The following is a 24,861-nucleotide window of genomic DNA, read 5'->3' as shown; positions in this document are numbered from 1 at the left end:
AGGGCTCTAACACACTGTAAAACTTGCTACTGCAGAACAAATGCAGACTTGACATCACTGACAGTTTTCACCTTTTTAATAAAAGACATTTTAAAACTTTCAAGATTACTCAGCTTTTATTGAGGAAAATATAACATTTAAAAAATTCTCCTTGAATAAGAAACACTTTCAAACACAAATTAAGAAAAATCTCTTAAATTTCCTGTCTCTTACAGCAAGAACAGATCTTGCATAAAACACATCTACAAAAGCAGGCTGACGCGATAGTCCATAAACAAAAGTCTTCAAGTCTTATCTTTTTTCCTTCGTGGTGTTCATCAAAAAGAAACTCACCAAAAAGATGTTTCTTTTCAACCCACCATTTGCATGGTTCAGAGAGCCCATGATAAAGTGCTCAGCAGCATGACTGGCAGTGTAGGGTAGGATACACGCTTGGACTTCCGCTGCTCCAGTTTATTTTTATGGTCTTGAGGTATGTTCTACCTGAAAAAAGATTCCAGTTTCTTCCCTCTGTTTACCCCTTTGGTCTCCTGAAGTTATTCTGTGAGCTTGTGTGGTTTTTCTCCCCCCAAAATTTTTATATTTCATTACGCACGTATGTTTCTGGCTTTCTTCAGCTTGGGTTAAGACATGCACATGTCCTTCACCTGTATTTTTGAAGGTATGTTATGTACTGAGGTACATTATGAAGATTGGCTGTACAATGCTGGCTCTAAAAAACACAGGAAGAACGAATATTCAGAGCATACATGATTAAGGAGGTATGTTTACAAAGAAGTCATCATAGGCCTGACAGTTGGTACCAGTGAAAGACAGTTGGTCTAAGGGTATCATCTTGTTATTCCATTTAAAAGTGAAAACAGCAAGAGGCAAGGCATTCAATTCCTCAGCTTTCCAACGTTTCTCAAAATGACAGTGTGAGAGTTCCAGATCATATTTTCATCACAGTTGTAAATGAAATCTGTAAGAAAATGAACAATGCAGATAAAAGCTATTTCATCAGATAATTTTCCTCTTTCTTGACAAAAAAAAAAACCAAAAGGAATTAAAACAAAGAAAAGAAAGATTTAGAAACTTTAGACCAAAATGCAAGCTCTTCCCATGAAACATCTTAAAAAGATAAAACTCACAAATCCCATTGCATCAGTAATTGGCAATGACATACAGAAGCTTCTAGAAAAAATACACTGGCACCCAGCTCTCTGTGACGCACCCCTTAGCAAACAGCCCAATTTCTCAGCAAGGCAGACTGCCCAGACCCCCCAGAAGTTAAACCCCCAGAAGGGCTGAATGATTTAAAGCTCAGTCTTTAGAAAAGCCTATGTCATTGAAGATTAGATTGAGACATTAATTTCTGCCACTGTTAAGGAAACTATAACTGTCATTTCCAAATTCTTCAAGTTTCCAAGTCCTGAAGAACCTAAACTGTTTGTTCCCTTGATGTCACAGAGCTCCTTTTGCCCAAGTTCAACCATTTTCATGGAATAATATAAGAAATGTATCTTTGAATATATTCCATATGTAATAACGGCCTTGCGGTGTTTTGTTTCCCATAAAACACAGCAATAAAGGACTTAATTACATACCTCAGCTCCTAAATATGAAAATAAAAAGCAGCATGAGGAAAGAACATACAAGTCTTTGCTCATTTTTTTGTGAAGCACACAAATTCCATACTGTCTGTGTGATTTTAAGGACAAAGTGTAATCATTGGTCAACTTGACCTAGATCAAGAAAATTAGCGAGCCAGTTGTAAAGTGAAGAGTTAGTTCCTCCAAGGTATTTGTTTTGGTCTTATTAAAACCTCAAAGGGGAAGAGCTAAGTATCTAGATCATAGAATCACAGACTGGTTTGTGTTGGAAGGGACCTTCTTAAAGATCATGCGGTTCCAACCCCGCCTGTCGTGGGCAGGGACACCTCCCACCAGACCAGGCTGCTCGAGGCCCCATCCAACCTGGCCTTGAACACTTCCAGCAAGGGGGCATCCACAGCTTCTCTGGGCAACCTGTGCCAGTGCCTCACCACCCTCAACATGAAGAATTTCTTCCTAATGTCTAGTCTAATTCTTCCCTCTTCCAATTTAAAGCTATTCCCCCTTGTCCTATCGCTGCATGCCCTTTCTTGTAGGCCACTTTCAGGTACTGCAAAGGCCACTATAAGGTCTCCTTGGAGCCTTCTCTTCTCAAGGCTAAACAACTCCAACTCTCTCAGCCTACCCTCACTGCAGAGGTGCTCCAGCCCTCAGATCACCTTTATGGCCTCCTCCAAACCTGTTCCAACCGTTCCATAGCCTTCTTATGCTGGGGATTCCAGCACTAGACACAGTACTCTAGGTGGGGTAACATGAGACCAGAGTACAGGAGGAGAATTCCATCCCTCGACCTGATGGACACGCTTCTTTTGATGCAGCCCAGGATACAGCTGGCCTTCTGGGCTGCGAGCACACGTTGCTGACTCATGTCAAGCTTCTCATAAATCGTCACCCCCAAGTCCTTCTCCCCAGGGCTGCTCTCAATCATATTGTCCCCCAGCCTGTACGGAAGCCACAGATTGCCCTGACCCAGGTGTATTAACAGCATTGGTCCCAGTACAGACCCCTGAAGGGCACCACCTGTCACAGATCTCCATCCGGACATCAAGCCATCTACCACTACTCTCTGAATGAAAATATCCAACCAATTCCTTATAAACTGAACAGTCCACCCATCAAATCCATATCTCTCCAATTTAGAGAGAAGGATGTTGCAGTGGACTATGTCAAAGGCTTTACAGAAATCCAGATAGATGGTCTTGTTCTCACCTAATAAGCTGAGCGTTATCAAGAGCATGCTTTGATCCACCAACCAAATCACACATCTTTAAACAATTGTTAAAATAATACCTTAAAAGTTCTCCTCTCCACCCAGTAAAAATACCGTAAGTATAAGGTACTCGGCATTCACATCCAGCCCTTCAATGTTACATGCACATCTAAATCAAGCAAAACACAATACAAAAATATTGTGGCATTAGCTCGATCAGAATGGCTTGCACATCAAGCACTGTAATGATAGGATGCTGTATGGGCTGGCTGTAAGGAAACAAGTGAAAAAGTAAACGCTAGTGTGGTGCAAGCTAATCTTTGGATCGCCTGTTTGTTTTTCTTCCCTTTTTGCTGTGAGTTAAATCTTCCCAACATTAAAACAACCATAGAATTGCTAGATTACAACATGTAAGACCCCAAATTCACATCAAAGCCAATGAGATGGAGGAAGGATACAACACATAATTAAGCTATCAGATCTGTGGTGACACCAAGAATGAATACATCAAAATACACCCAAATGCATCAAAACTGTTTACATTCTTGAGAGCAAAGGCAAAAGTCAAATACAACCACCTACTCATCACTAATAGTCCACTTTGTCAGAGATGTTACAGCAGAGCTAGGTACTGGAGAATGATGAGAAAATAATGACTTTATGTATTAGTCATACAAAAGCTTTCATGTGTCTGAGTGCTGTGAAAAGATTAATTTTGTCAGCTGCTAGCAAATAACTACTTTTCTGGCTGAGAAACAAAAAACCCAAGGATTAACTGCTTTACTGATCAGCAGTTTACAGCTAGTAAATGAGAACACTTAAGTCTAGTCCACTAGTACAGGACTCTCAGTATTAGTTAACATGTCAGCCTTCACAATGCCTCTGCAATATCTTCAGAAGAACTGAAATTAAAGATGGATCACTTACTTCTTGTAATACTTGTCCAAGTGTCTCCTGGCTGTGAATGCGCTTCCTGTTGAAAACCCAAACCACACTTATTTCTGCACAAAGCAATGAGGTATCTCATAAACATCAATCATTTATCCCACTACAAAAGGAGAAGGTTGTTACACTAGGCTTTGTTCACAATGTTTTAGAATCTCAACGCAATTTTATGAACTCTTAATGCAGTTTTATGGAATCTGTAAATTCTGATTCAGACCTGTTGCAATTCCCATCAGGAGGATCTGATCTACCTACAGTAAGTCTTGCAATAGACTGTAGCTTCCCAAAAAACAACCCTATTTATTATTAGCTGACTAAAATTTCAGCATAAATGCTAATATCTGGACATAGCCAATACTCCATTAATGTAGCACCATCTTTCTCCAGCATTAGACATCTGTTATTCAGTATCTGATGCAAGGATACAGATGCAAATACCTTTTCTTTTTAACTCATTCTTCCAACAGAGTTAAAGCAGCAAGCAGAGCTTGCAAACATAACAGCCATACAAAGACTTTAAAAACAAAAGAAAAAGATTATTTTCTATCAAAAGTGAGAACATGTCACTACAGTTGGAAACAAACGCACCCTGTAACACATGCATTAAGAATAGAATAAATGCAAATAGAAGCTGGCATTTTTACCTGTCTATTTTGGTTGCTATGACCACCGTAAAATTGCCTTCTGTATTGGGCAAGTAAGTAGAAGGTATAATCACATAACTTCCTGCAGGAAGTCTGCAAAGCTGGCTTACTTCCTGTGAATAGCAATGAGGTACACAGCTAACCACCGGCTCCAAGTGTAGAAAAGAGGAAGATTGTGGTTTCCAGCTGCTGTTAGGCACCTGCAAAAAGAAATAAAATCCATCTATCTCTGCATATTTCAGGCCTCACAAATGTTAAATTCCTGGCATACCATAGTATGGCACATACCATATCTATTCCACTCCAAACATTCACTCTTCTGTACAGCTATACGAGACAGATGGAAAGCTTCCAGAAAACCCAGATGGCAGTATCAAGTATGGATAAATCATTCCTGCTATGTTTGCAGACAGTTTAAAAAACCCACTACACACATAGCTGAAAAGCTTTTTCTATTGTCTAGCCTCACTCTTCCTCGCTGCAGCCTAATGCCCTTGGTTTTCACCTCACGGATACAGTGAACAATGTCCTCTTTTCCAATGGCCTTGTCCTTACTAAAAATTCATATTAGAGTTGTCCTCAGTTTCCTACAGGCATGAAAAATGCCAGTCTTTCAATTTTTCTTCACATATTGATATTTAAAGCTTATAGATCACCCCTAATGCTCAACACCAGACCCTCCATTTAAGCAACACCTTTTTTGAAGCATGTTTTCTGAAAATAAAACTAGCTTTCCCTGCAAAACAGCCACCTAACCAGAAGCTTCCCATCCCACTTTATGCGGTTAATCACAGGCACGTAGAACTTGCATTTGTCCATATCAACTCATATCTTGTGCTTTGTTTCAGATCATCTGTTCAACACATCAGTCCTTCTGAATCCTAACCTGGTCTGTAGATCCAACACCACTTGCCAATGGACAGGTAAGTAATTATTAGTGATGAAGGAAGTAAGCTTTCATGATTGATTACCAAAAAAAAATCTGGCCTCGATCACCAAGACACTGCCAATTCTTTACAAATCCTCAAAAGAGTTCATAATTTCTAAAACTAAGGTAAACGTTGGAAGGATTCAATGGAACTAATTATCCGGTTACAAAGCTACCTACCTAGTGTGTAGCTGTTCCGAATATTCCATGGGCATTACCTCACAGAACCAGCCTGTGTTTCTCCTAGAAGCAGCACATCCCCTGCCAAATGCAAGGAGCACTGTGCTGACTGACAGGCTCACCTTTGCACTTGGCAAATGAGCAAACTCACCAGAATAAGCCTCACCTGGAAAATATGGAAACCTATTGGACGGCATTTGCTATCCTGGCAGTGCTGACGGAGGGTAACTTTCACACTGCTTTTTCCTGGTCCAGCAGGAATGGAGAGGGGAAAGCATGGATTGATGTGGAAGGAGGGGAAGTTCCTGCTACCTCCAGCACTTTCTCCATTTTTCCAGCATCCATGCAGCTGCACTGTCTCCCATTCACCTGCTGGGAGTTCTTCACAGAGGGGAGCAGCTGCAGGTGGTGGTTTTAGCTCACTGTCAAACACAAGAGAGACAAGAAACTAAATATATAAAACCTGTATGATTTCATAAACTCCAGAACACTAGCTCACAAAAATGAACTATTATCAATATTACATAAACCCAATTCTTCCCAACTTTCTGCACAAAGAAAAAGAGAAGGACTTAGAATAGTACAGTTAAGCAACTCATAGAAGTCCACAAGAAAAACATAGCGTATACAAACCATGCACTAAAACCAGAGAGAGTTTTGTATGTTCATAAAGTAAGGGAGCGTCCACATTTTATCTCAGTACTCTTGTGCCATTTGTCCTATCTGAAACCAATACAACTAACAGTGTCTCCTAGAGTACACGAGCGCCTCAGTAAGTTCAAAGCACACATTGGTTTTTTTATATTCACTGCATCTTTAATCCGAGAAAACTATCATTTTACCTCTGAATCGACCACTGTAACATCAACCCAGCCCAGCCCAGCCCCACTTTTCACAGCTATATGAACAATTTGGTGTAATTATCAGTTATACCACATTTCAAGTTGTATTTCAACATAACTCAGAACGTATCATCTGTCCTTATTTCCAGTTTTCCAGCTGAGAATATAAAACAGCTGTTATGTTATTCTGTAATAGTCCACGCTAGACACACATCCAGGCTGGTACCTCTGTTTCAGCCCGAGGAAGTGTTATAGTTAACAATACTAGAAATTTTATCCCATCGTTGAAAGTCCAACATGCTGTAGAGGTGAAATATGTCCAGAAACCAAATACATTGCTGATAGGGAGTACAAAACATCTTAATTTTCCCATATGTTGTGAAAGAACTTCCACGTATTAAGAAATACCTCCTGCACAAATCCATTCAGTACTTTTACAAAACACTTGCTTTCTCAGAGCACTAGGCTGCAGTTCAGAGTCAAGATGTTACTCACCTGACTACTTCTGACCAATATTTTAGCAAGAGGTAAAAGCAGGTTCAGCATAAAAACCCAAGGAAACAGAACACTACTTACATAAATTCAAAGAAAAAAAAATGCTGTTAGTTGGCACCCTGCACAATCTTTCAAAGCATGTTGAATACCTACACTTAGTGCTATACTTCATGCATTTGTCTATGTCAATAACTATGAAATTGTTTGTTTTGTTTTAAACCTACCTGAGGGAGATCCTTCCCGTTGAAAATACACGAAGCAAGAAATTCCCTATTGCATCTTTCAGAAAAATGCTGGGAACAACAAGATAAAACCCAGGAGAAAGGTCACAGCATACATGCACTTCTCTGTCATAGGAATGGCAGACGGTACCTACAACTGGGGGAGCAGAGAGGGTCTTTGGAAGGTTAAATCGTTTCTTCTCCACCTAGAACAGATGCATAATGACGTGTGGTGGTTTACGAAAACTGAGGAGTTTTTAATAGAACTAAAAATGATGAAATACTGTTTAAAACATTTTTAAACTTGCATATATCTACAAAAGGAAACAAGTAAGGAGGAAGGTATCAGCAGATAAGCTGAACACCAAAGAGGAGCAGGAGGAGTTAACATTCAGGAGGAGTAAATTTGGGAATAATGATCAAATAATGGCCCTGAAAGGTCATGCACCAGTTTGGACAGGCCTTATGAGGAACGGCTGAGAGAGCTGGGGGTGTTTAGCCTGGAGAAGAGGAGGCTGAGGGGAGACCTCATTGCTCTCTACAACTACCTGAAAGGAGGTTGTGGAGAGGAGGGTGCTGGGCTCTTCTCCCAAGGGACAGGGGACAGGATGAGAGGGAATGGCCTCAAGCTCTGCCAGGGAAGGCTTAGGCTGGACATTAGGAAAAAAAATTTCACAGAAAGGGTCATTGGGGACTAGCAGAGGCTGCCCAGGGAGGTGGTTGAGTCACCTTCCCGGCAGGTGTTTAAGGGACGGGTGGATGAGGTGCTAAGGTACATGGTTTAGTGTTTGATAGGAATGGTTGGACTCGATGATCCGGTGGGTCTCTTCCAACCTGGTTGTTCTATAATTCTATGATTCTAAAGTTCTGCTACTTGGCACTTAAAATTAAGAAGAAAGTACTAGTCCACTAGCAGCCTGTAGAGACAGTAACTGCACTGAGAGACAAACAGAATCACCCTAATGTAAATCAAAGATGTAAAACAGGTGTACAGTTGAATCATAATCAACTGTCATGGGAAATGAATTATTTTGCCCAAATATTTCTGAAATACTTTAAAACTTCTATTTACAAAAAGAAAAATGTCACTGCCTTATTATTACCTTCCATACATGCAATCCCACAGCCTGATAATTCTTCCTTTGTACGTCTTCAGCCAAAGACAGGTTTTCCTCTGCTAAGTGAATCAGATTTTTAATCCTTCCGGCCCAGTCAGCACTGTATTTCTTGTGTTTCTGCAGCAGAGCAATGCACACCTCGCTCTTTTCAGAGACTCTCAGCCAGAACTTCGGGTTGGTAGGGAAGCTGCTGTTGTTACGGCAGCCACCTGCAGACTGGCCTCTCACCCAGGATCCAAAAAGATTCTGCGAGTGATACAGCACTTTCTCTAACAACATAAGGGAAAGACGGTGCAAATTTCAGACACCAGAGGCTACTTAATTTAACACAACAGATGCATGGCAGAGATTCCCCAGCCCAAGCACCTAGGCTGTTGTAAGCCCTGACAGTTTCTCTGAGCAGGTATTCATGACCAAGACTTAGAGAGGCATGAGAATTAATGTCACAACTGGTACTGGCAGATTGATGACGTGATTTTTTACAACGGGAAATTTCATTTAGAAATCTAGAATTCCATCTCCCATTTAAAAAAAAATAAATAAATGACAAGGCTGTCCAGAAGAGCTGCCTTTTGATGGAGAACACTGATCTCACAACTAACTAGCAAGTAACTAGATTTCAGAGAAATATCACACACTCCTCTAGAGATTTACAATCTCTCCTCTTGTCCCTCTATTCTTCCCAGTAAAGACAGAAAAGGACTATGGGTCTAAAGAAGAGGGAAAGACAAGAGAAAGAGAAATTATAGTCTAGTTGCAACCATTCGCAATTCAAATAAGTCTTTCCAATTAACATAACATTTATATGAGAAAGATGTTTTCTCATAGTACACCTGTGTAGAGGCTCTGAAGTTGTCCTTCCTCATTGACTGGAAAACCCACGGTAATCTCATCAAATTCCCTGAAAAATTCCTCTTCATCAACCCAGAATTCTCCCTCTTGGATCTGCAAGAGCAGTTCTGAGGCGACTACTGGATCTAGCCGGCTCCACCCTTGTCCGCTGCACATAAGACAAAAGTTAACATTTAGTTCCTTGCCTAATAAACTTTCCGACCAATGCTCTAACAAATATCCTATGGGCAGGACAATAAGTTTCTTCATTTTGTTGTCTAATACTTGCATTGACTATTTCCTGAATACACATTGCTAGTCACTGAGAGGGATAACAAAGCAGAAATCACAACATAACAAAGAAAACTTAGAAAAAAATCTAACAGCAAATCGGACAGCAGCAAACTTACAGGTGAAAGAGCTACTTTGTTTGCAACAGATAATGCAGCCCAAAGTGTGAGAGCAAATAAAGATTTTAACAATTGTTAAAAAATAACAACAAAGAAGTAATACAAACTCCACAGTGACTGTTCTGAAAGGCTTTTAATGCTTGTTCTGACTTTGTACAGTGGACATCCAAGACCACTGTCTGTATGAGGCAGCTAGTTATCCCATGAATCTGCTGACTAAGTCACAAGAAGCCAAGAATTTGAACATCTGGTTATTTAGGGCCCATTAAAAGCTCATACTTTCAACATTTCAGCTGTTTCGCTAACAACAAAGAACAGTTAGCTTGTCTTTGCAATGGAGTAAGATCAAATCACAAAAGCCAAAAAGCTACTTATAAGTCATAAACACCATATGAGCAAAGATAATTAGATCAGATGGAGAACAAAAAAGCACCACAAAAATCAGAAACAGAAGATAAGCCAACATCTTAAGTTTATCTCTATGAAAACACATGATGCTTTGATAGACACGAACATTTGTTCCAGAACTAAGAGATCAAAACAACTCACCTTAGGACCAGTGAGCTGTGTGAACTAGTGAACTCTCCAAAGAGCTGCATACAAACTGAAGTCTCTCTCCCCTGCTACTGCCTACTAGCAATACTTGCCTATGCAATACATAGATATGCTTTGAGCTCCAGAACTTTCACAAATGATTTTCCAAATGAAAATAAACCTACTCACCCTTCACACCAGGGACCTCTCCAGCATCGCCTCCCCCAAGGATTTCGGATTCGTAGCAGGAAAACTTCCCTGCCTGACACTTCAGACAGATTCAATGCGTCTACCACAATAAGTGCATGAAATTCTCCCAGTTCGCTTGCACCTGAACAAGAAAAAAAGAAAACAAAAACAAATTTTACAATGAGTAACATTAAACTCTCCTGTGAAAGGTCATTTTGAGATAAAATGAAATTGTTTTCAAATCAGTACAAAGACAGCATATTAAAACTGAAAAGTTCGTTTTACTTACTATATAGAAACAAAACAAACTAAAAGTTTTAAGGTGTGTTAACTCACTACTTGATCTCAAATATCCACAGATTCTCAGTACTGAAATTCATTGGGATTTTTAAGGTTGTTTTTTAGGTGCTTTTTTGGGGTGGACCCAGTGGGCGCTTGTTTGAAAACTGACCTATCAGCATCTATTATAATATATAAGCACTCCTCAAAAGCACCTCCCATCCTGAACCCAGCAACATCCTTAAATCCTTATTTATTGAAGGTAGTATAAAATCGCACCATGAAACTTGTATGATACTAGATTCAGCACTATGCAGTTTCTGGCTGCCTTGTGCACTAAACCCTGGTGAACAGCAACATTTACTTTAAAAATGCTTAGAACTTTACTATTGCCTTGTCTGGAATCGAGGACTGAGCAGCTTATTACACATTGTTCCTTCAGATTCATTAATCTTCTAAATACTGCCTTCTCCAAAACCACGCCAGTCTTCTCTTTCTCCACATTACTTCCAGGGCCTTTCAGGGTCCATCTTTCAGCAATTCCTCCAGTAAGATCAACCAAAGCATCCGCCACCTGACCTGCCCACAACTGTTCATATGATCCATGCACTCTGTTTAAAGAAAAAAAGAGAAAAGTTTCTACACAGAGCAGAAATAAAGAAACACGGTCCCTGCGGACATTCAACCCCACCCTATATCACAATCGTGACTGTACCCTACCTCATATCCTGAAGTAGCCAAGAGAAAATACATGCTCTTTTATTTATACCGAATACAACACCTAAAGAACGTGTAAGCCACCAGACATTCCACTGTTTGATGGGAAGTTTATTGCAATTCGTTCCACCCTATTTGGAAAGTGCTCTAGTCTAGCGCTCGTCATTTGTACCTCATTATCCATTCACTGCATCATCTTTTGCAATACGCTAACTGCATTCTGTATAAATACATAATATTTCTTCCTCTTCTTCAATTGTTCTTTGTTCTCTCTGCACAAACAACCACAGCAGCACCTCCTTCAACAATTTAAGTAAATCAAGAGCCTAGCCTACCTGATGCAGTTGATGCAAAGGATAGCAAAGGAAATCAAGACTATAACAGAACGATAAGACAAAATAGAACAATCTCTACAGAAAACAAAGAATATTACCTTTCAAAGCTACAGAGAAGCTTTATGTCACTGCTGCTCCACAACTTCTGCTCAACATATCTACAGTTGCATAACTTATTTCATACTTAAAAGTCTTTTTCTGCCCTCTACTGGCAATGACACAACCTTTCATCCAAGTTCTTTTGGACGTTTGAGGGCCATCTTAGCAGTGTGCTTTGTCTCCAAATAGTTTTGCCCATCTGGACAGCATTTTGATGGATGTGTCATAAAACACAAACTAGCTGTCTTTTCAAACACATTAACAAAATGGTTGTCTCTTCTCAAAATAATAAGCCATCAAGCTAAGCCAAACAGCAGTGAAATTCACACAACCAAAGCCTCAGATAGCATAAACTGATGCCACATTATTGCTTTCCATGACAATATCTGCATTCTTTCTGCTTTTCATTGAGCCCTCTGCTGCCCTCAAATGCTGCATTACTAAAATATTTCCCTTTAATAACCTACATGACTGATAGTGACTTAATGAACATCATTTGAACCTTGATAATTCACTGCAGTTCTTTCATAATTCTCTCCCTAAGACTACCTTAACTCATATGCAACTAGAAATGCACCTTACAGTTTAAGTTTACATTCACAGTTTAAAAAGCATCTTCTGCACTACTCAGTATGGGAAAGTGAGAAGCCATTGTACTTTATACTGAATAACACACAGATCTATGCCCAAATTAGTCAGATAAAATAAGTAAGGAGAAGATACACAAGCATTGTGCCTCCCTTTACTTCCCCCAATAACAGTGTTCACATACTTTGCATAAGCTTTTTCCAATAGTGGAAGCCAAAACAAATCCTCTGTCTGACACTGTGAAAAGCAGAGTTTACCACCAAGGCAAGGCAAACGATCATCAATGGTCACTTCCACCCAGTGTCCAAACTGCCAGACTCTACAGATAAAACAGCCTTGATAGGATTCATCCGTCCAGCTGGGCTGACCTGGAGGGATTACCTAGGTGGAAAAAGTAAAAATCAAGACAAATAATGAATTTTTTTGTAAAGAAACTCAGTTTAAAATATACCGAATATCAACCGCCTGTAATGATCACAGCAAAAAATATCACAACAAAACCAGTAAAACTAGGCAGAACTAAGCTCATATGGAGGCCTGGGATTCAAGAATGATATACAGATGTAAATTACATGAAGAAAACTCCTGAAACATGAAGCAAGAAACTTCTCTATACCTTATTCAGCAGGTATTTACTCTTCTGCAAAGCTACACAGGCACACAGAAACCAACAGTCTCCCAAAATTCCTTGTTTCACTTGCACATCCTGCAGATTGTTTGAAAATAACCGAGGAGTAGAACAAATGTCCTAAAATTAAAAGAAGGGGAGTTAAAGCCAAATCTTGCGTGATATTCTAAGGAAGTCTGTGTTTAAGGGAATGGGAGGGCTCCAGAGACCACTCACCATAAAAACGCATTTTAACCTGTAGAAGACTTCCTTTTCAGACACAGGCTAAGCAAGCAATAAAAAATTATTGCCTTGTGGCTGTTTTACAGGCACCTTATGTGAGACAGATCTAGGTCCCACATGAATTTCAGTACATGAATGTCACCGTCAGCCTTAGCAGAGGCACCAATAAATGAAAAACAATGTAACCCATCAGGTCCTTGCCAGACACACAATCAACCGCGACAGAACTGATGCCACTCGCATTGAACTGAGCATCCCAAGTTACACAAACCTCCCAATCAACAGAAGAGAAAAACCTTTTCTAGGGTAAGTAAAAGAGGTAACTTCGAAGGCAAAGTTCTGAAAGCTTAATTGGATCTGAAAGTGAGTTTTAGAGAATGGCTCTTCTCTCAAAAAAACCCAAGAAGTTCAAAAGTTATACAACAGGATTTAAATGAAACCTACAAACAAGCACCTAGACTTAAAAACTCCAACTCGCTTATTTTTAACACTGACATAAATTTGGTTTATCACTTCTCTGTTTCTAAACAACAGAATCATAGAACGTTTTGGGTTGGAAGAGACCTTAAAGCTCATTCAGTTCCAGCCCTGCTGCCTTGGGCAGGGACGCCTCCCACCAGACCAGGCTGCTCAGAGCCCCATCCAACCTGGCCTTGAACATGTCCAACAAGCAACCTGTGCCAGTGCCTCACCACCATCATAGTGAAGAATTTCTTCTTAATCTTTAATCTAAATCTTTCCCCTTCCAATTTAAAGCCATTCCACCACATTCTATCACTACCTACCTCTGTTCAATGCTAACTACTATTTACTACCCTAAAGTACAGTTCTGCTAAAATCACAGGTTTTTAGACCTTAAAACTCACCTTAGGTCTCAACCAAGAGATCTCGCCTCTGAATTGGGCAAGCGGGGTACTGTAATCAAAAAATATAGAGGTGTCACTGGCTGGAAACGTGGGGTCTGTGTAAAGGTCTCTTTTCACGATTAACTGCTTTTTCTCTCCCAGCATTTTCTACACAATCCTAAGCAGCTTTGCTGGCTGTTGCCACGACTTATATTGCCAAGAACCAACCTAAAACACAAGCGAGCGTTACTCAGGAACTGTAACGGAGAAACAAAGAAGCAAGATGGATTGATTTGGGAAGAGAAAGCCACTCACTTTTTCGACGGAGCACCTTGAACCACGCCATTGCTGGCTTCTCTCACCACCTGATGCCACCCTGGAGGTCCCTGGCTCTGCTGGGGAAGAGAAGGGGTGGGGGTTCAGACAAGAACAAACCCTCAGGGGCCCATGAGACCCTGTCCCCAACCCCAGGATCCCCACCAACACCCCTTCCTCACAACCCACTGCAATACCCCCTCTACACATACACCTCCTCATTCCCAGAGTCCCTGCCACCCTAGCACTCCATCATAGCCCCCTCCCAACACTCCCATCCACAGCCTGTCCCACCCTGGCACCTCCATAGCCTCCTCACGACACCCTCCAATCACAGTCCCCCCATAGCTCCCTCCTGGCACTCACCCAACCCTGACACCCCCAATAGCCCCCTCCTGACATCCCCCAATCACAGACCCCCCACAGCCCCCTCTAGACACCCCCCCAACCACAGTCCCCCTATAGCTCCCTCCTGACACCCCCCAACCCTGACACCTCCTATAGCCCCCTCCTGGCAGCCCCTAACCCTGACACCCCCCCACAGCGCTCCCATAGCCCCCCCCGACACCCTGCAACCACAGCCCCCCCATACGCCCCTCCTGACACCCCCCACAGTCCCCCCATAGCCCCCTCCTGACACCTCCCAACCACAGTCTCCCCATAGCCCCCTCCTGACACCCCTCAATCACAGCCCCCCAGAGCCCCCCCTCCTGACACCCCCCCAACCACAGGCCCCCATAGCCCCCTCCTGGCAGCTCCTAACCCTGACAGCCCTCCACAGCCCTCCCACAGTCCCCCCATAGCCCCCTCCTGACACCCCCCAACCACAGGCCCCTCATAGCTCCCTCCTGACGACCCCCAATCCCGACATCCCCCATAGTCCCCTCCTGACACCTCCCAACCACAGCCCCCGTTCCAGACACCCCCCACAGCCCCTGACACCCCCATGTGAGGAACATCCCCCCTCAACCCCCCCCTCACCCCGCCCGGCCGGGCCCGCAGGTAGCGGCTGGGTCTGCGGCCAATGAAGAGGCGCCGGGCGGTCACGTGGCACAGGGGGCAGGGCCCGCTCCCGGCGTGCCCCGCGGCAGGGGAGGGGCGGGGCCCCGCGGGCCGGTTGGTGGGGCTGGGGGCGGGGCGGGAACCACAGAACCACCGGGTGGGAAGGATCCACCGGATCATGGAGTCCAACCATTCCCATCAGTCACTAACCCATGTCCCTCAGCGCCTCATCCACCCGGCCCTTAAACCCCTCCAGGGAAGGGGACTCAACCCCCTCCCTGGGCAGCCTCTGCCAGTGCCCAATGACCCTTTCCATGAAAAATTTTTTCCTAATGTCCAGCCTGAACCTCCCCTGGCGGAGCTTGAGGCCATTCCCTCTCGTCCTGTCCCCTGTCACTGGGGAGAAGAGCCCAGCTCCCTCCTCTCCACAACCTCCTTTCAGGTAGTTGGAGAGAGCAATGAGGTCTCCCCTCAGCCTGCTCTTCTCCAGGCTAAACACCCCCAGCTCTCTCAGCCGTTCCTCATCAGGCCTGTTCTCCAGCCCCTTCACCAGCTTTGTTGCTCTTCTCTGGACTCGCTCCAGAGCCTCAACATCCTTCTTGTGGTGAGGGGCCAGAACTGAACACAGGATTCGAGGAGCGGTCTCACCAGTGCCAAATAAAGAAGGAGAAGAACCACCACCTGTCGCCATCCTGGAACCATGGGAAATGTCCCACTTTTCAGGGCTCCAAAACAGACACCAGAGCGCACCGGCTCCCTGCAAAGGGCAGAGATGGTAGAATCATGGAATCATTTAGGTTGGAAAAGTTGTCTAAGACCACATCCAGCCACCAGCCCAATGCCACCATGCCTGCTAAACCATGTCCCTAAGTGCCACATCTAACATGCTTTTTAAGTCCTTCCAGGGATGGAGACTCCAGCTCCACTGCTGCCCTGGGCAGCCTCCTGCAGTGCTTCACAACTCTTTAGAGAATTATTTCTTAATATCCAATCTAAAACTCCCCTGATGCAACTTGAGGCCATTTCCTCTTGTCCTATCACATGTTACTCATTTGAAGAGACCAGCACCCACCTTGCTCCAATATCCTTTCAAGCAGGTGTAGAGAGCAGTAAGGTCTCCCCTCAGCCTTATCCAGGCTAAACACTCCCAGTTCCCTCAGCAGCTCCTCGTAAGACTTGAGCAGAGATAGGAGGGCCCTTTAGACCACCCTTCCATAAAGCATTGGAGCAGGGTCCTGGTGTGCTGAAGCAGGCTGGTTGCTTTTTCATATCTGGGTCCTTTGTCAAGTGTTTCTCCAGGAGTTCCAGTGTGGTCAAGTGTGCAGCCAGTGGGAGAAGACATAATGCTTACCAAAAAAAAAAAAAAAAAATGTTTTTCACACTCAACTGTAGTGATGGGTTTGAGTCTAAGGGTTATGTCACCAGGTTCTGAGGCCGAGAGCTTGCGTTAACCACAGAGATCCCCAGAAAACACCAGTCTGAGTTGTTGCTATCAGAAATGGATGCAGAAATCTCCGTCTCAACCCTCCGCCTTAGCAGAATGGAAATACTCTCAGGTAATAGCGGTGGCTGCCCAACCCCTGACTGATCTAGAAACACATTCTCTGCGACTTACGCAGACACAAGGTTTCTCCCCTGCATACTGCACATTTAATCAACAAACAAGACTTTTCGTGTTTGAGTTCTGACCTTTTGGGGAGCAAAGGAGACATTGCCGCCAGTAAGAATAAGGACCCCTCTTGTCTCTGGCTCATGCCAGAGAGCTGCAGCTGCCCGGGCTGTGAGTGAGCAGACACAGGAGGGGTCTGTTCGGGGAGGGAAAGGGAAAAAAAAGGCCTCTGTCTCAGGAACAGTGAGGCTCTCATCTGTGTGATTTCACCCTTGCTGCTTGCTTTAGCCAACAGCGATCACAGATCACAACTGTATAAATTCCATTAAAGGGCAGATTCTAGAAAGCACTGTGAATGTTGAGCTCAAACTGGAAATATGGTAGATCCAACCTGGAACAGTGTACTAGTTAAACACCTAACAGTATTTATTTATGATGCTGTTAGGAGAAGGAAAGACATGAGCAGTATCTTGACCTCTAACATATCTGATGTGGTCTTCTTGCCCCGCTGCAAAGTTGGAAACTGGCAAATTCACACAGTATGCAGCTGGTGATTTTTTTTTTTCTATTAACCCGAAACACTTTGGAACAAAACCAATAGAGAATTTTCTCTGTTGCCTCTTGGCAATCCTGCTGGATTAAACTATTCCTGGAGAGAGAAACGCAGGCCAATTCAGACAGTAAGCCTTGAAGAGAATATTTTAAGACAAAATGACGCTTGCCTTTTAGTCAACCTGTTTCTCAGTGCACTTTACATAGGTGCTTCACAGTTCCTTCTAAAAGAGGAAAGAGGACACTGAGCCGTTGAGTCCAGTTACTATGGAAATTTAAACATTTAAAAGGGATTTGCATCCAATTGAATAGGCAGCTCATTTCCATGTGAATTACGATTATGCTTTGAGAGAGTAGTATTTGATATATTCGTGATCATTTTCCAGTTTTTAGGTTTCATCAGCCTCATGTTTGCTCTCATCTCCAACTTGAGATGGTTCAAGGACAGAGAGACATGTAAAAGTGATTGAGCTGTGGCGGTCAGGGCTCAATGTGTGTGTTTGTTTCTGCAAATTCTGACTCACAGCTGTTCAAAGTGCACAAGGAAGCACAATGCACAAAGCTGATGCTTCCCTAGGACATACACCTGGAATGTCGACCTGTTATTAGGACTTAATCCCCATGACACTTTCCACCAAATCACAGGAGCATTCCCACTCTTCCTTAAAGACCCTGCATCTCCGCAAGTATACTTCTGGAAAAGCAACCAATGCCTTGCAAAACCCATTAATGCCATTTCTTAAATTGTAGAGAGACTTTTCTCTAGTGTACTAGGACATCTTCCTTGTGGGGCACAGAGCATGCTACGTTCAAGATAATCCCAACATTATTGACAAGAAGTCAGAGTTATTTGCACTGGAAAGCTCAAGTGTTAAGGAGCACGCAGATAGAGGAGTGAGAGGAACTGTTCCCACAGGCTCTATTATTTAATGCAATCAACTAGTCTACCTCTGCATAGAGTGAAAAGTCACCTTCAGCATGTGGAATAGCTTTTCTCTATACTCCTTTACCTATAAAAGAAAAGGTTACCATGTCCACGTAAGACATGCTCTAACTGGTGTCCAAATTACTAAAGTAACTAAATAAAAAACACAATAAATGCACAATGAAAAAAAAATCAGAATACACAGCAGCATTTGAGGCAATTTCTGAGAAACTGTGCAATTCCCACTTTAAAAGGATGCTGAAACATCGCGCTCTACCCTAGAGCTAAAGCAATACATGAAGTGCAGGAGACATACCTTGCAGCAAGAGACAAAACAATTCAATCTGTTCTCTCTTTAGGACCCAAGATGTACTTAGACAGGAAAGAATTTAGTACCAGTAAGTTAACAGTTTATATTTCGCAAAGGAAGCGGTAGCTTCCAGAGCTGGAAGGTGAAACTAGACAAATCGAAACTAGAAATTAGGTGTGCAGTTTTAGGAATGCATGTAATCAAAAGTTAAAACCACTTACCTGGGGCTTCAAGAAATTCAGTGCCGTTTAAAATGGGTCCTCCCAAGAGAAAAATACTCCTGTGTCTTTGAGGGAAGTGGCTTGACAAGTCTGATACTGTGGTTTCTTTTGTACAGAAAGTCTAATATTGTGGTCATAATGACTCTGAGCTTTTATCAATCTATAGTTAAAAGTGTGAAAACAAGAGCCATGTGATTTGTGTTGACCGTATTGGGTTGTTTTATCTTTCAACAAACAAAGAGGGAAAACAGACTGAAGATGTGCACTCGACCTAGGGGTACTGTGCAGTACGTGTGCGTAGTGTAGATGTACAGAAGAGTCCTCGTGTTATCCAAACGAGGCAATGGCAAAAGTCACTGCAGTGCAAGAACATGAGAACATTCTGATTAAATCAGAATGTCTGGGATGCTTGCTAGAATTGATCTTGGTTAATAGAGTGCGTGGTTAGGATGTTGCAACGTATCATGACAGCAAAATGACTGATACAAGCTTAACGGAATAATAGCTCTAGCTAACAAGAACTAGTCTTAACATTTCAACCAATGTGGCTATTGACTGCTAAAAAAAATAAGTTGGTAATATTCCATTTTATTAAAGGGTTTGGCCCTTCAGAGCTTTTCCACAAGTGATATTTATAGACCTCATGTCACCCTGCTGAAGTCTGCAATGAAATCAAGTAATAGCTTTCATTTTCAAAATAAAGAAGATAATCCTATCTCTTGGCATCTGCTTAAATAAAACTAATTTGCTGTACTAATCTTACTTTAGGAGATCAGAAATGAATGTACCAAAGATAAGGCAAATAGTTTCAATTTAATCTCAGTCTAAGACAGAAAGTAGCCTGAAGCATTAATTTATTTTGTGTCAACTAAAGGAAGGTTCATTTCCACAAACTTGCTGCCAATTTTTTACCTCTTCAAAACAGAAGTTTACTGCTCGCTCACAAGGAGGAGCAAAAGAACCTGAAGAAGGACACATGGATACTTTCAGCAAATTTTGTTCTGCTTGTGTGTTTCAGAGAACAAGTATTGTGAAAACAAGCCATCTGATGGGATCTCACAGAGATGAGAGCAGAAACACTAACTTAGATCTCATGTTCTTTAGTCAGGAAAGCGTTGGGTTCCACCAGCATTTCCCTGCTCTGATGCGTGTGTACTCAAAACACGCAGCTCATCAGATGTATTTCAGTTGGTTGTAGTAGCAACAGATAAACCGACATCCTTGCTGTGCAGCTTTTAAGTATCTTTAAAACTCCCTCTATGCTGCATTCGGGAAAAGGACAAAGCAAAGAATGTACCAAGTTCGCTCTTCAACACATCCAGGGCGGGGACGCTTAAAAACAGCCCGAAAGGCTAAACGTGTCACAAAGCTTAGTTTAATTTGACAATCATCATAAGGCATCCATGTAAATTAAAAATTCCCACCAGGGTCACATACATTCTCCCACAAAATAAAACGTGTTAAAACGGAGGCCTGGGGCTCCAAAAGATGCTAGTGGTTACTGGTCTTGGCCAGGCTGCCGCTGCTGGCAGTGGGATCCAGGAGACGCAGCACCAACAGCGGCAACTCAGGTAGTGGAAAGTCAGCCTGCACAAATCTCTTTCAACAGAACAACAAATAAAAAGGAAAGAGATTTGTACAGAAAACATCATTCTCCATCCTTTCTGGGAAGACAAAAGAGAACGAAACAAAGAATCCCGTTCAAGGAGCAAAGAGCAGAGCTCAGAGTTCTGAAGCCCAACGATGCTGATGGCCCATTTTGAAAACTAATGAAGCACTCCAGCGGCCTGAGTTTATTATTGCTTTATCCCAGTTCAGCCCAGGCTAAGGCTACGGTGAAGTCCAAATTCATTTAAAGCCAGAGAATGCAGATCCAGTAACAGCACCTAAGTCCCCATCCACACATGGGTGTAAACAGATACTTTTGGTGGAAAAAAAAAAATCTCCAAAATTTCCCCTCTTCCTGTGCTATGTAGATCCCCATGCAGGGCCAAAATTTGCCCCAAAGTATATAACAACTTCTCTCTCACATCTCCTTTAGCTGAGCCTCTTCCACGTTTCACTTTTTATTCAAACTAGTCTTCTATCCTGGTGATACATCATCTCAGAGATGGTTCATGGGAGCTCACCACGAGGCACACAGGTACCCTCACATTAAAAATAACGTGGCATGGAGCCTAAGAACCATCACCTGTACTCTGGAATACCAATGGTGCTTTGCCCTCAGCTTCTTGAGACCAAACAGCACAGACAGAAGACAGCGTATCCCCATCTTGCGTGCCTGGCCAGTGATCAAAGAGATCTGCTGTGTAAATGAAATGGCATCTTACCACCACCGAAAGTCAGAAAAAAGACTCAGGTAAAGCGGGGCTTAAAAGTTTCACATCAAGAAAGAAGGTGCTTCCCTCAGACTATCGTATGACAGAGCAGCTGTTATTCAGGCAAATATTATTCAAGGCAGTAAAATTTTAGCATGGATCTCTCCATGGTGACTTACAGGCCCAACATACACTAGGGATCTTTAAAAAATAAATTAAAGGTCCTGTTAATTCTTCCAAAAGGACAGAATAGAAGACAGTGCATCTGACGAACGCACGTGCTACACATCCTAACACACCAACAAAGGTTGCAGCTAGACTTGTCAAAACAGTTAAAAAGATTTAGGCATCCAGCTAGTACCAGAATTGATGGCATTTGGGCACCTAAACTTAAAGTTTTTGAAAATTTGAGCCTATAATTTTCTTTATTGCTTGTCCCATTGAGTGCAAAGGGAAAACTGAGGGTAGGGCTAACTACAGAAGGATTCAAAATCCATCATAAGGTTTCCCTGTTCTTTTATATATATATATACTTATATATATATATAAAAAGCATTATTATTATTTAGCCACCTGGGGCAGGGGGGAACAGGAGCCATTTAAAATTAGTTTCTTAATTATTTAAGCATTAGTCCCCTTCCTCCCAGATCATAATACCTCCGTCACAGTAAGGAGCAAAACATGAAAATGTGCTTGCTGCCACTGGCTATTCCTGAGTCTCCCCTTCATAGAACTTCAGCCCAAATACCAGGATAACGGCAGCTGACACAAATTTGCTCCCCAGCAACATACACGCAGCAAGCAGTACACGCCTCAGCGGCCTCAGACAAAAAAGACAAAAAAAACCCCACACCAAAACCACCAAACAGACTTCAAGAAACCACCTAGAAGAGCCTCAGGAAAGGGAAGTATCCGCTTTCCATGGAGAAGCAACTGCCCAGGAGTCTCTGCCCAGTATAAACTGAATCCAAATATCCATCTCAAAGCTGAAGAAGTTCTCTGAAACCTGGCAGTGTCGCACGTCAGATATTTGAAGGCACATTTGCTTTGTGTTTTGGGAGAGAAATCCAGTTACAACAACACACTGAAGCTGCAGGGCTGAGGGAAAGGAGGCAACACTTGTATCTTTCCTCTGTCCCCATTTTCAAGCTTCATGGCTGGCAGGAGCTGGTGATCTAAGCAGACACGTTAACATCCCTGAGTGAAATGGCACCATTCGTGGCCTCTGAGACTTTGTCCTCAAGCACCATTGCTGGTGTGTCTGTAGTGACTGCTGTAGTGTCTATGGCAGGAAGGGGATTCAAGCCCTGTGATAAGATCTGTTGGATGGTTTTCCGCAAATTGGGGTGCAGCTGGTTTTGGGTCTGGTAAAAAATTTCTAAGGCAAAAGACTTGAGGGTGCCAGTGCAAAGGTCCTCATAAAGTGGAATTGTGTACATCCGAGACATCTGGAAAAAAGAAGGAAAACTGGATAATATCACTTCAATAATAGTCAAGAGGTTCAGCTCTTCTACAGCTACATTTCAACAGCCTTGAATGGCTTCTGATTGGAGACAAGCAACACATTTCTTAAAAGACAGACGAGTCTATTTTGAATAAGTTTAATGCAAAGATTTTTATGAGTGATATTGCTCTCTAAGACTGAGCTACTTCACAAACAACAAAACTATTTTTAAAAGTCCAAGGAGAAGAGGTCAAAGTGAACACATGCACTAAGCTCTTGCTCCTGCACAACAGAAATTACTGAAAGGAATTCAACGAGCCCTAGCCTTGCTTGGAGTGTAAATATGCAAAAAAATAAAAATCACATGATTTAACAGCGTGAAAATTTCTGGTCTGGAAAAGCCTTGGCTGCTACAAAGCAACACAAAAAATGTATCGGGCAGAGGTGGGATAAGGGTATTGAGTTAGGCTAGAAAAGCAGAGATTATCTGTAGGCATTTCAAATGACATCTGCCCATTCCTCCCCACCCGCTAGCAGGTGAGCCATGCTCAGCCCCTTCGCAACACACCTGGTCTACACTTGGCCAGGAAGCAGAAGTTCCAAGGTCTTTCACGTCGCATGTCTCATGCACATGTCTCATGCACTGAGAGGTGCAGTGATTTTAATCCAGCAGTTAGTACCTGGTTTTCCAAGAAGCGACGGACTTTGTAAAGGTCTGGATAATAGTCATTTCGGACTACAATCTGCAACCAGCGGATACGGATTTCTGCATTCATGGAGTCCAGCTGAGAGGAGTAACATTCTGAAAGCTTTTTTATCACCTCTGAAGAGAGCACACACAGACAGAAAGAACTGTGATCTATTTTGTCAAGTTTGAGGGTCATCAGAGAATAATGAATCATAAAATCACAGAATCGTAGAATGGTTTGGGTTGGAAAGGGCTTTTGAAGGTCCCTCTGCCATGGGCAGGGACATCTTTCACTAAATTAGGTTGCTCAAAGCACCATCCACCCTGACTTTACATGAATGATAAGATCAGCAAGGGGTATGGCTCTTTAGAATTCAATTAATTATTCCAAGAATACATTTCTACTATTCTGATAGAGTACTCACCATGTGGCAGTGGCGACCCATCCAGCAATCTGTCCAAGAAAAGCACAGTTTGGAACGTTCTCCATTTAGTGAGGTCAACGCTGCTGGCAGCAGCAACAGAGTCCAGAGGCTCTGTGGTCCAGAGTCTGAAGAGTGTCTCCACTGGTCTGGTCAGACTGGATCCCTGAGATAAGTCTGGTTCAGCTAACGGAGGTCCTGTAGCATTGAGCCAACGTTCAAACTCCAGTCCTGGAATGAGAAGCACCAAAAAATGTTGAGCAGGAGTCTCTGCAGGTGGTTTTGCTGCCTCAGGGTTCCGGACTGCTTGTAGCACAGTTGAAAGAGGTTCTAACAATAGCAAATCAGACCAACCTATAGTTACAGCGATGTAACAGCCTTAGCAGTCTCATGAGGCTACACTACACCTGGAAAAGCACCAGCACCACGAGCCTGGTTTCCAACTGAGCTCTTCTTGTTGACTCCTTTACCACCTCAACACTTTCCTAGCCTTTAGCAATACTTCCCATTCCACATGGCAGGAGAACATCAGTATCACTTCTTTAAGCAAGTGGGCTAATAAGCACCTGGTTGATTACAGACCTTTCATAAATCCACCAGCAGCTATGAAAGTGGATATAAGGGAGGTTGAAATATCATGGAAGAGATTTTACATGCATGGATAGGACCTTGGGAAAAGTTAGCAGTTCTCAAAGCACTTTTGCTATAATTAAAATAGATAATGTTTCAAAGTGTGTTCACCTTCTCCTTGCATTTGAGCATGTGTAAATCTCACATGCACTGGTCATTCTGTCTGCAGTGCGAAAGACCAGTTCGTGAGAAAGTTAACAGAGGGCCACACAGCCAATTAATCCAAAATTGTCAGTGATTTAAGACGATGCCACTCCACAACACAGAGGCAGTAACAATAAATCACCACAACCATTTCTATCGCAAACATCTGGGTGTTGCCAAAGAGTTTGGTTCACATTAGCATTTTTTCTTGCATCTTCCAGGCCTAGCACAACATTTATCATTCAGATTTGCAATTAACTAAGTAAATTTCCTACCTGCTTTGCTCTCAACACATTGCTCTTTCAGCTCTGGAAAATAATTCAGGAAGGAATCCAGAAGATCTTGAGCCACAACACTGGTAAATTTGTATTTCTCAATGTAGGCCTGAAACAGTAAAAAGGATAAATTTTAATTAAGAGAAAGACAGCT

The 24,861-nt window shown here is 42.6% G+C and overlaps 2 protein-coding genes across 3 annotated transcripts in view; both read right to left on the bottom strand.

Annotated features, from left to right (window-relative positions):
* Positions 1 to 88: 88 nt before the first annotated feature.
* Positions 89 to 15,166, bottom strand: CAPN10 (calpain 10). Of its 2 annotated transcripts, none has more exons than XM_069864594.1 (13): positions 15,149 to 15,166; positions 14,168 to 14,247; positions 13,874 to 14,080; positions 12,774 to 12,905; positions 12,342 to 12,538; positions 10,812 to 11,029; positions 10,140 to 10,281; positions 9,009 to 9,175; positions 7,061 to 7,214; positions 5,666 to 5,921; positions 4,392 to 4,591; positions 3,730 to 3,775; positions 89 to 961 (listed from the first exon to the last, which is right to left on the bottom strand). In XM_069864594.1, the coding sequence occupies exons 3-13, from the start codon at positions 14,015 to 14,017 to the stop codon at positions 932 to 934; spliced, it is 1,686 nt and encodes a 561-aa protein (XP_069720695.1). In that variant the 5' UTR covers positions 14,018 to 14,080; positions 14,168 to 14,247; positions 15,149 to 15,166; the 3' UTR covers positions 89 to 931. The 2 variants fall into 2 exon arrangements, with proteins under 2 accessions (XP_069720695.1, XP_069720694.1); XM_069864593.1 differs by lacking the exon at positions 15,149 to 15,166 and adding an exon at positions 8,161 to 8,444 and having other exon boundaries at positions 7,061 to 7,263; positions 14,168 to 14,302.
* Positions 15,167 to 20,145: 4,979 nt separating this feature from the next.
* ABCC5 (ATP binding cassette subfamily C member 5) overlaps positions 20,146 to 24,861 on the bottom strand; it is a 72,483-nt gene continuing 67,767 nt past the window's right edge. The window contains exons 37-40 of the mRNA XM_069864975.1: positions 24,708 to 24,816; positions 23,662 to 23,889; positions 23,229 to 23,371; positions 20,146 to 22,552 (exon numbers count right to left, since the gene is read on the bottom strand). Coding sequence (XP_069721076.1) covers positions 22,280 to 22,552; positions 23,229 to 23,371; positions 23,662 to 23,889; positions 24,708 to 24,816 — 753 coding nt within the window. The 3' untranslated portion in view covers positions 20,146 to 22,279. The remainder of the gene's footprint in view (positions 22,553 to 23,228; positions 23,372 to 23,661; positions 23,890 to 24,707; positions 24,817 to 24,861) is intronic.

This window comes from Phaenicophaeus curvirostris, chromosome 10 (assembly GCF_032191515.1).
Source record: "Phaenicophaeus curvirostris isolate KB17595 chromosome 10, BPBGC_Pcur_1.0, whole genome shotgun sequence".
Lineage (NCBI taxonomy): Eukaryota > Metazoa > Chordata > Aves > Cuculiformes > Cuculidae > Phaenicophaeus > Phaenicophaeus curvirostris.
The sequence above is the reverse complement of the archived record's forward strand: the minus strand, read 5'-3'. Positions and strand labels throughout refer to the sequence as shown.

Excerpts from the sequence above, each read along its gene's own strand:
- CAPN10 (XM_069864593.1), bottom strand. The coding sequence starts at position 14,017 with ATGCTGGGAGAGAAAAAGCAGTTAATCGTGAAAAGAGACCTTTACACA. Across the intron at positions 9,176-10,139 it reads AGAGGTCCCTGGTGTGAAGG|CGGACAAGGGTGGAGCCGGC; the intron begins GTGAGTAGGTTT and ends TCTTATGTGCAG. Across the intron at positions 4,592-5,665 it reads TAGGTTTCCATATTTTCCAG|GTGCCTAACAGCAGCTGGAA; the intron begins GTGAGGCTTATT and ends TTCTTTTTGCAG.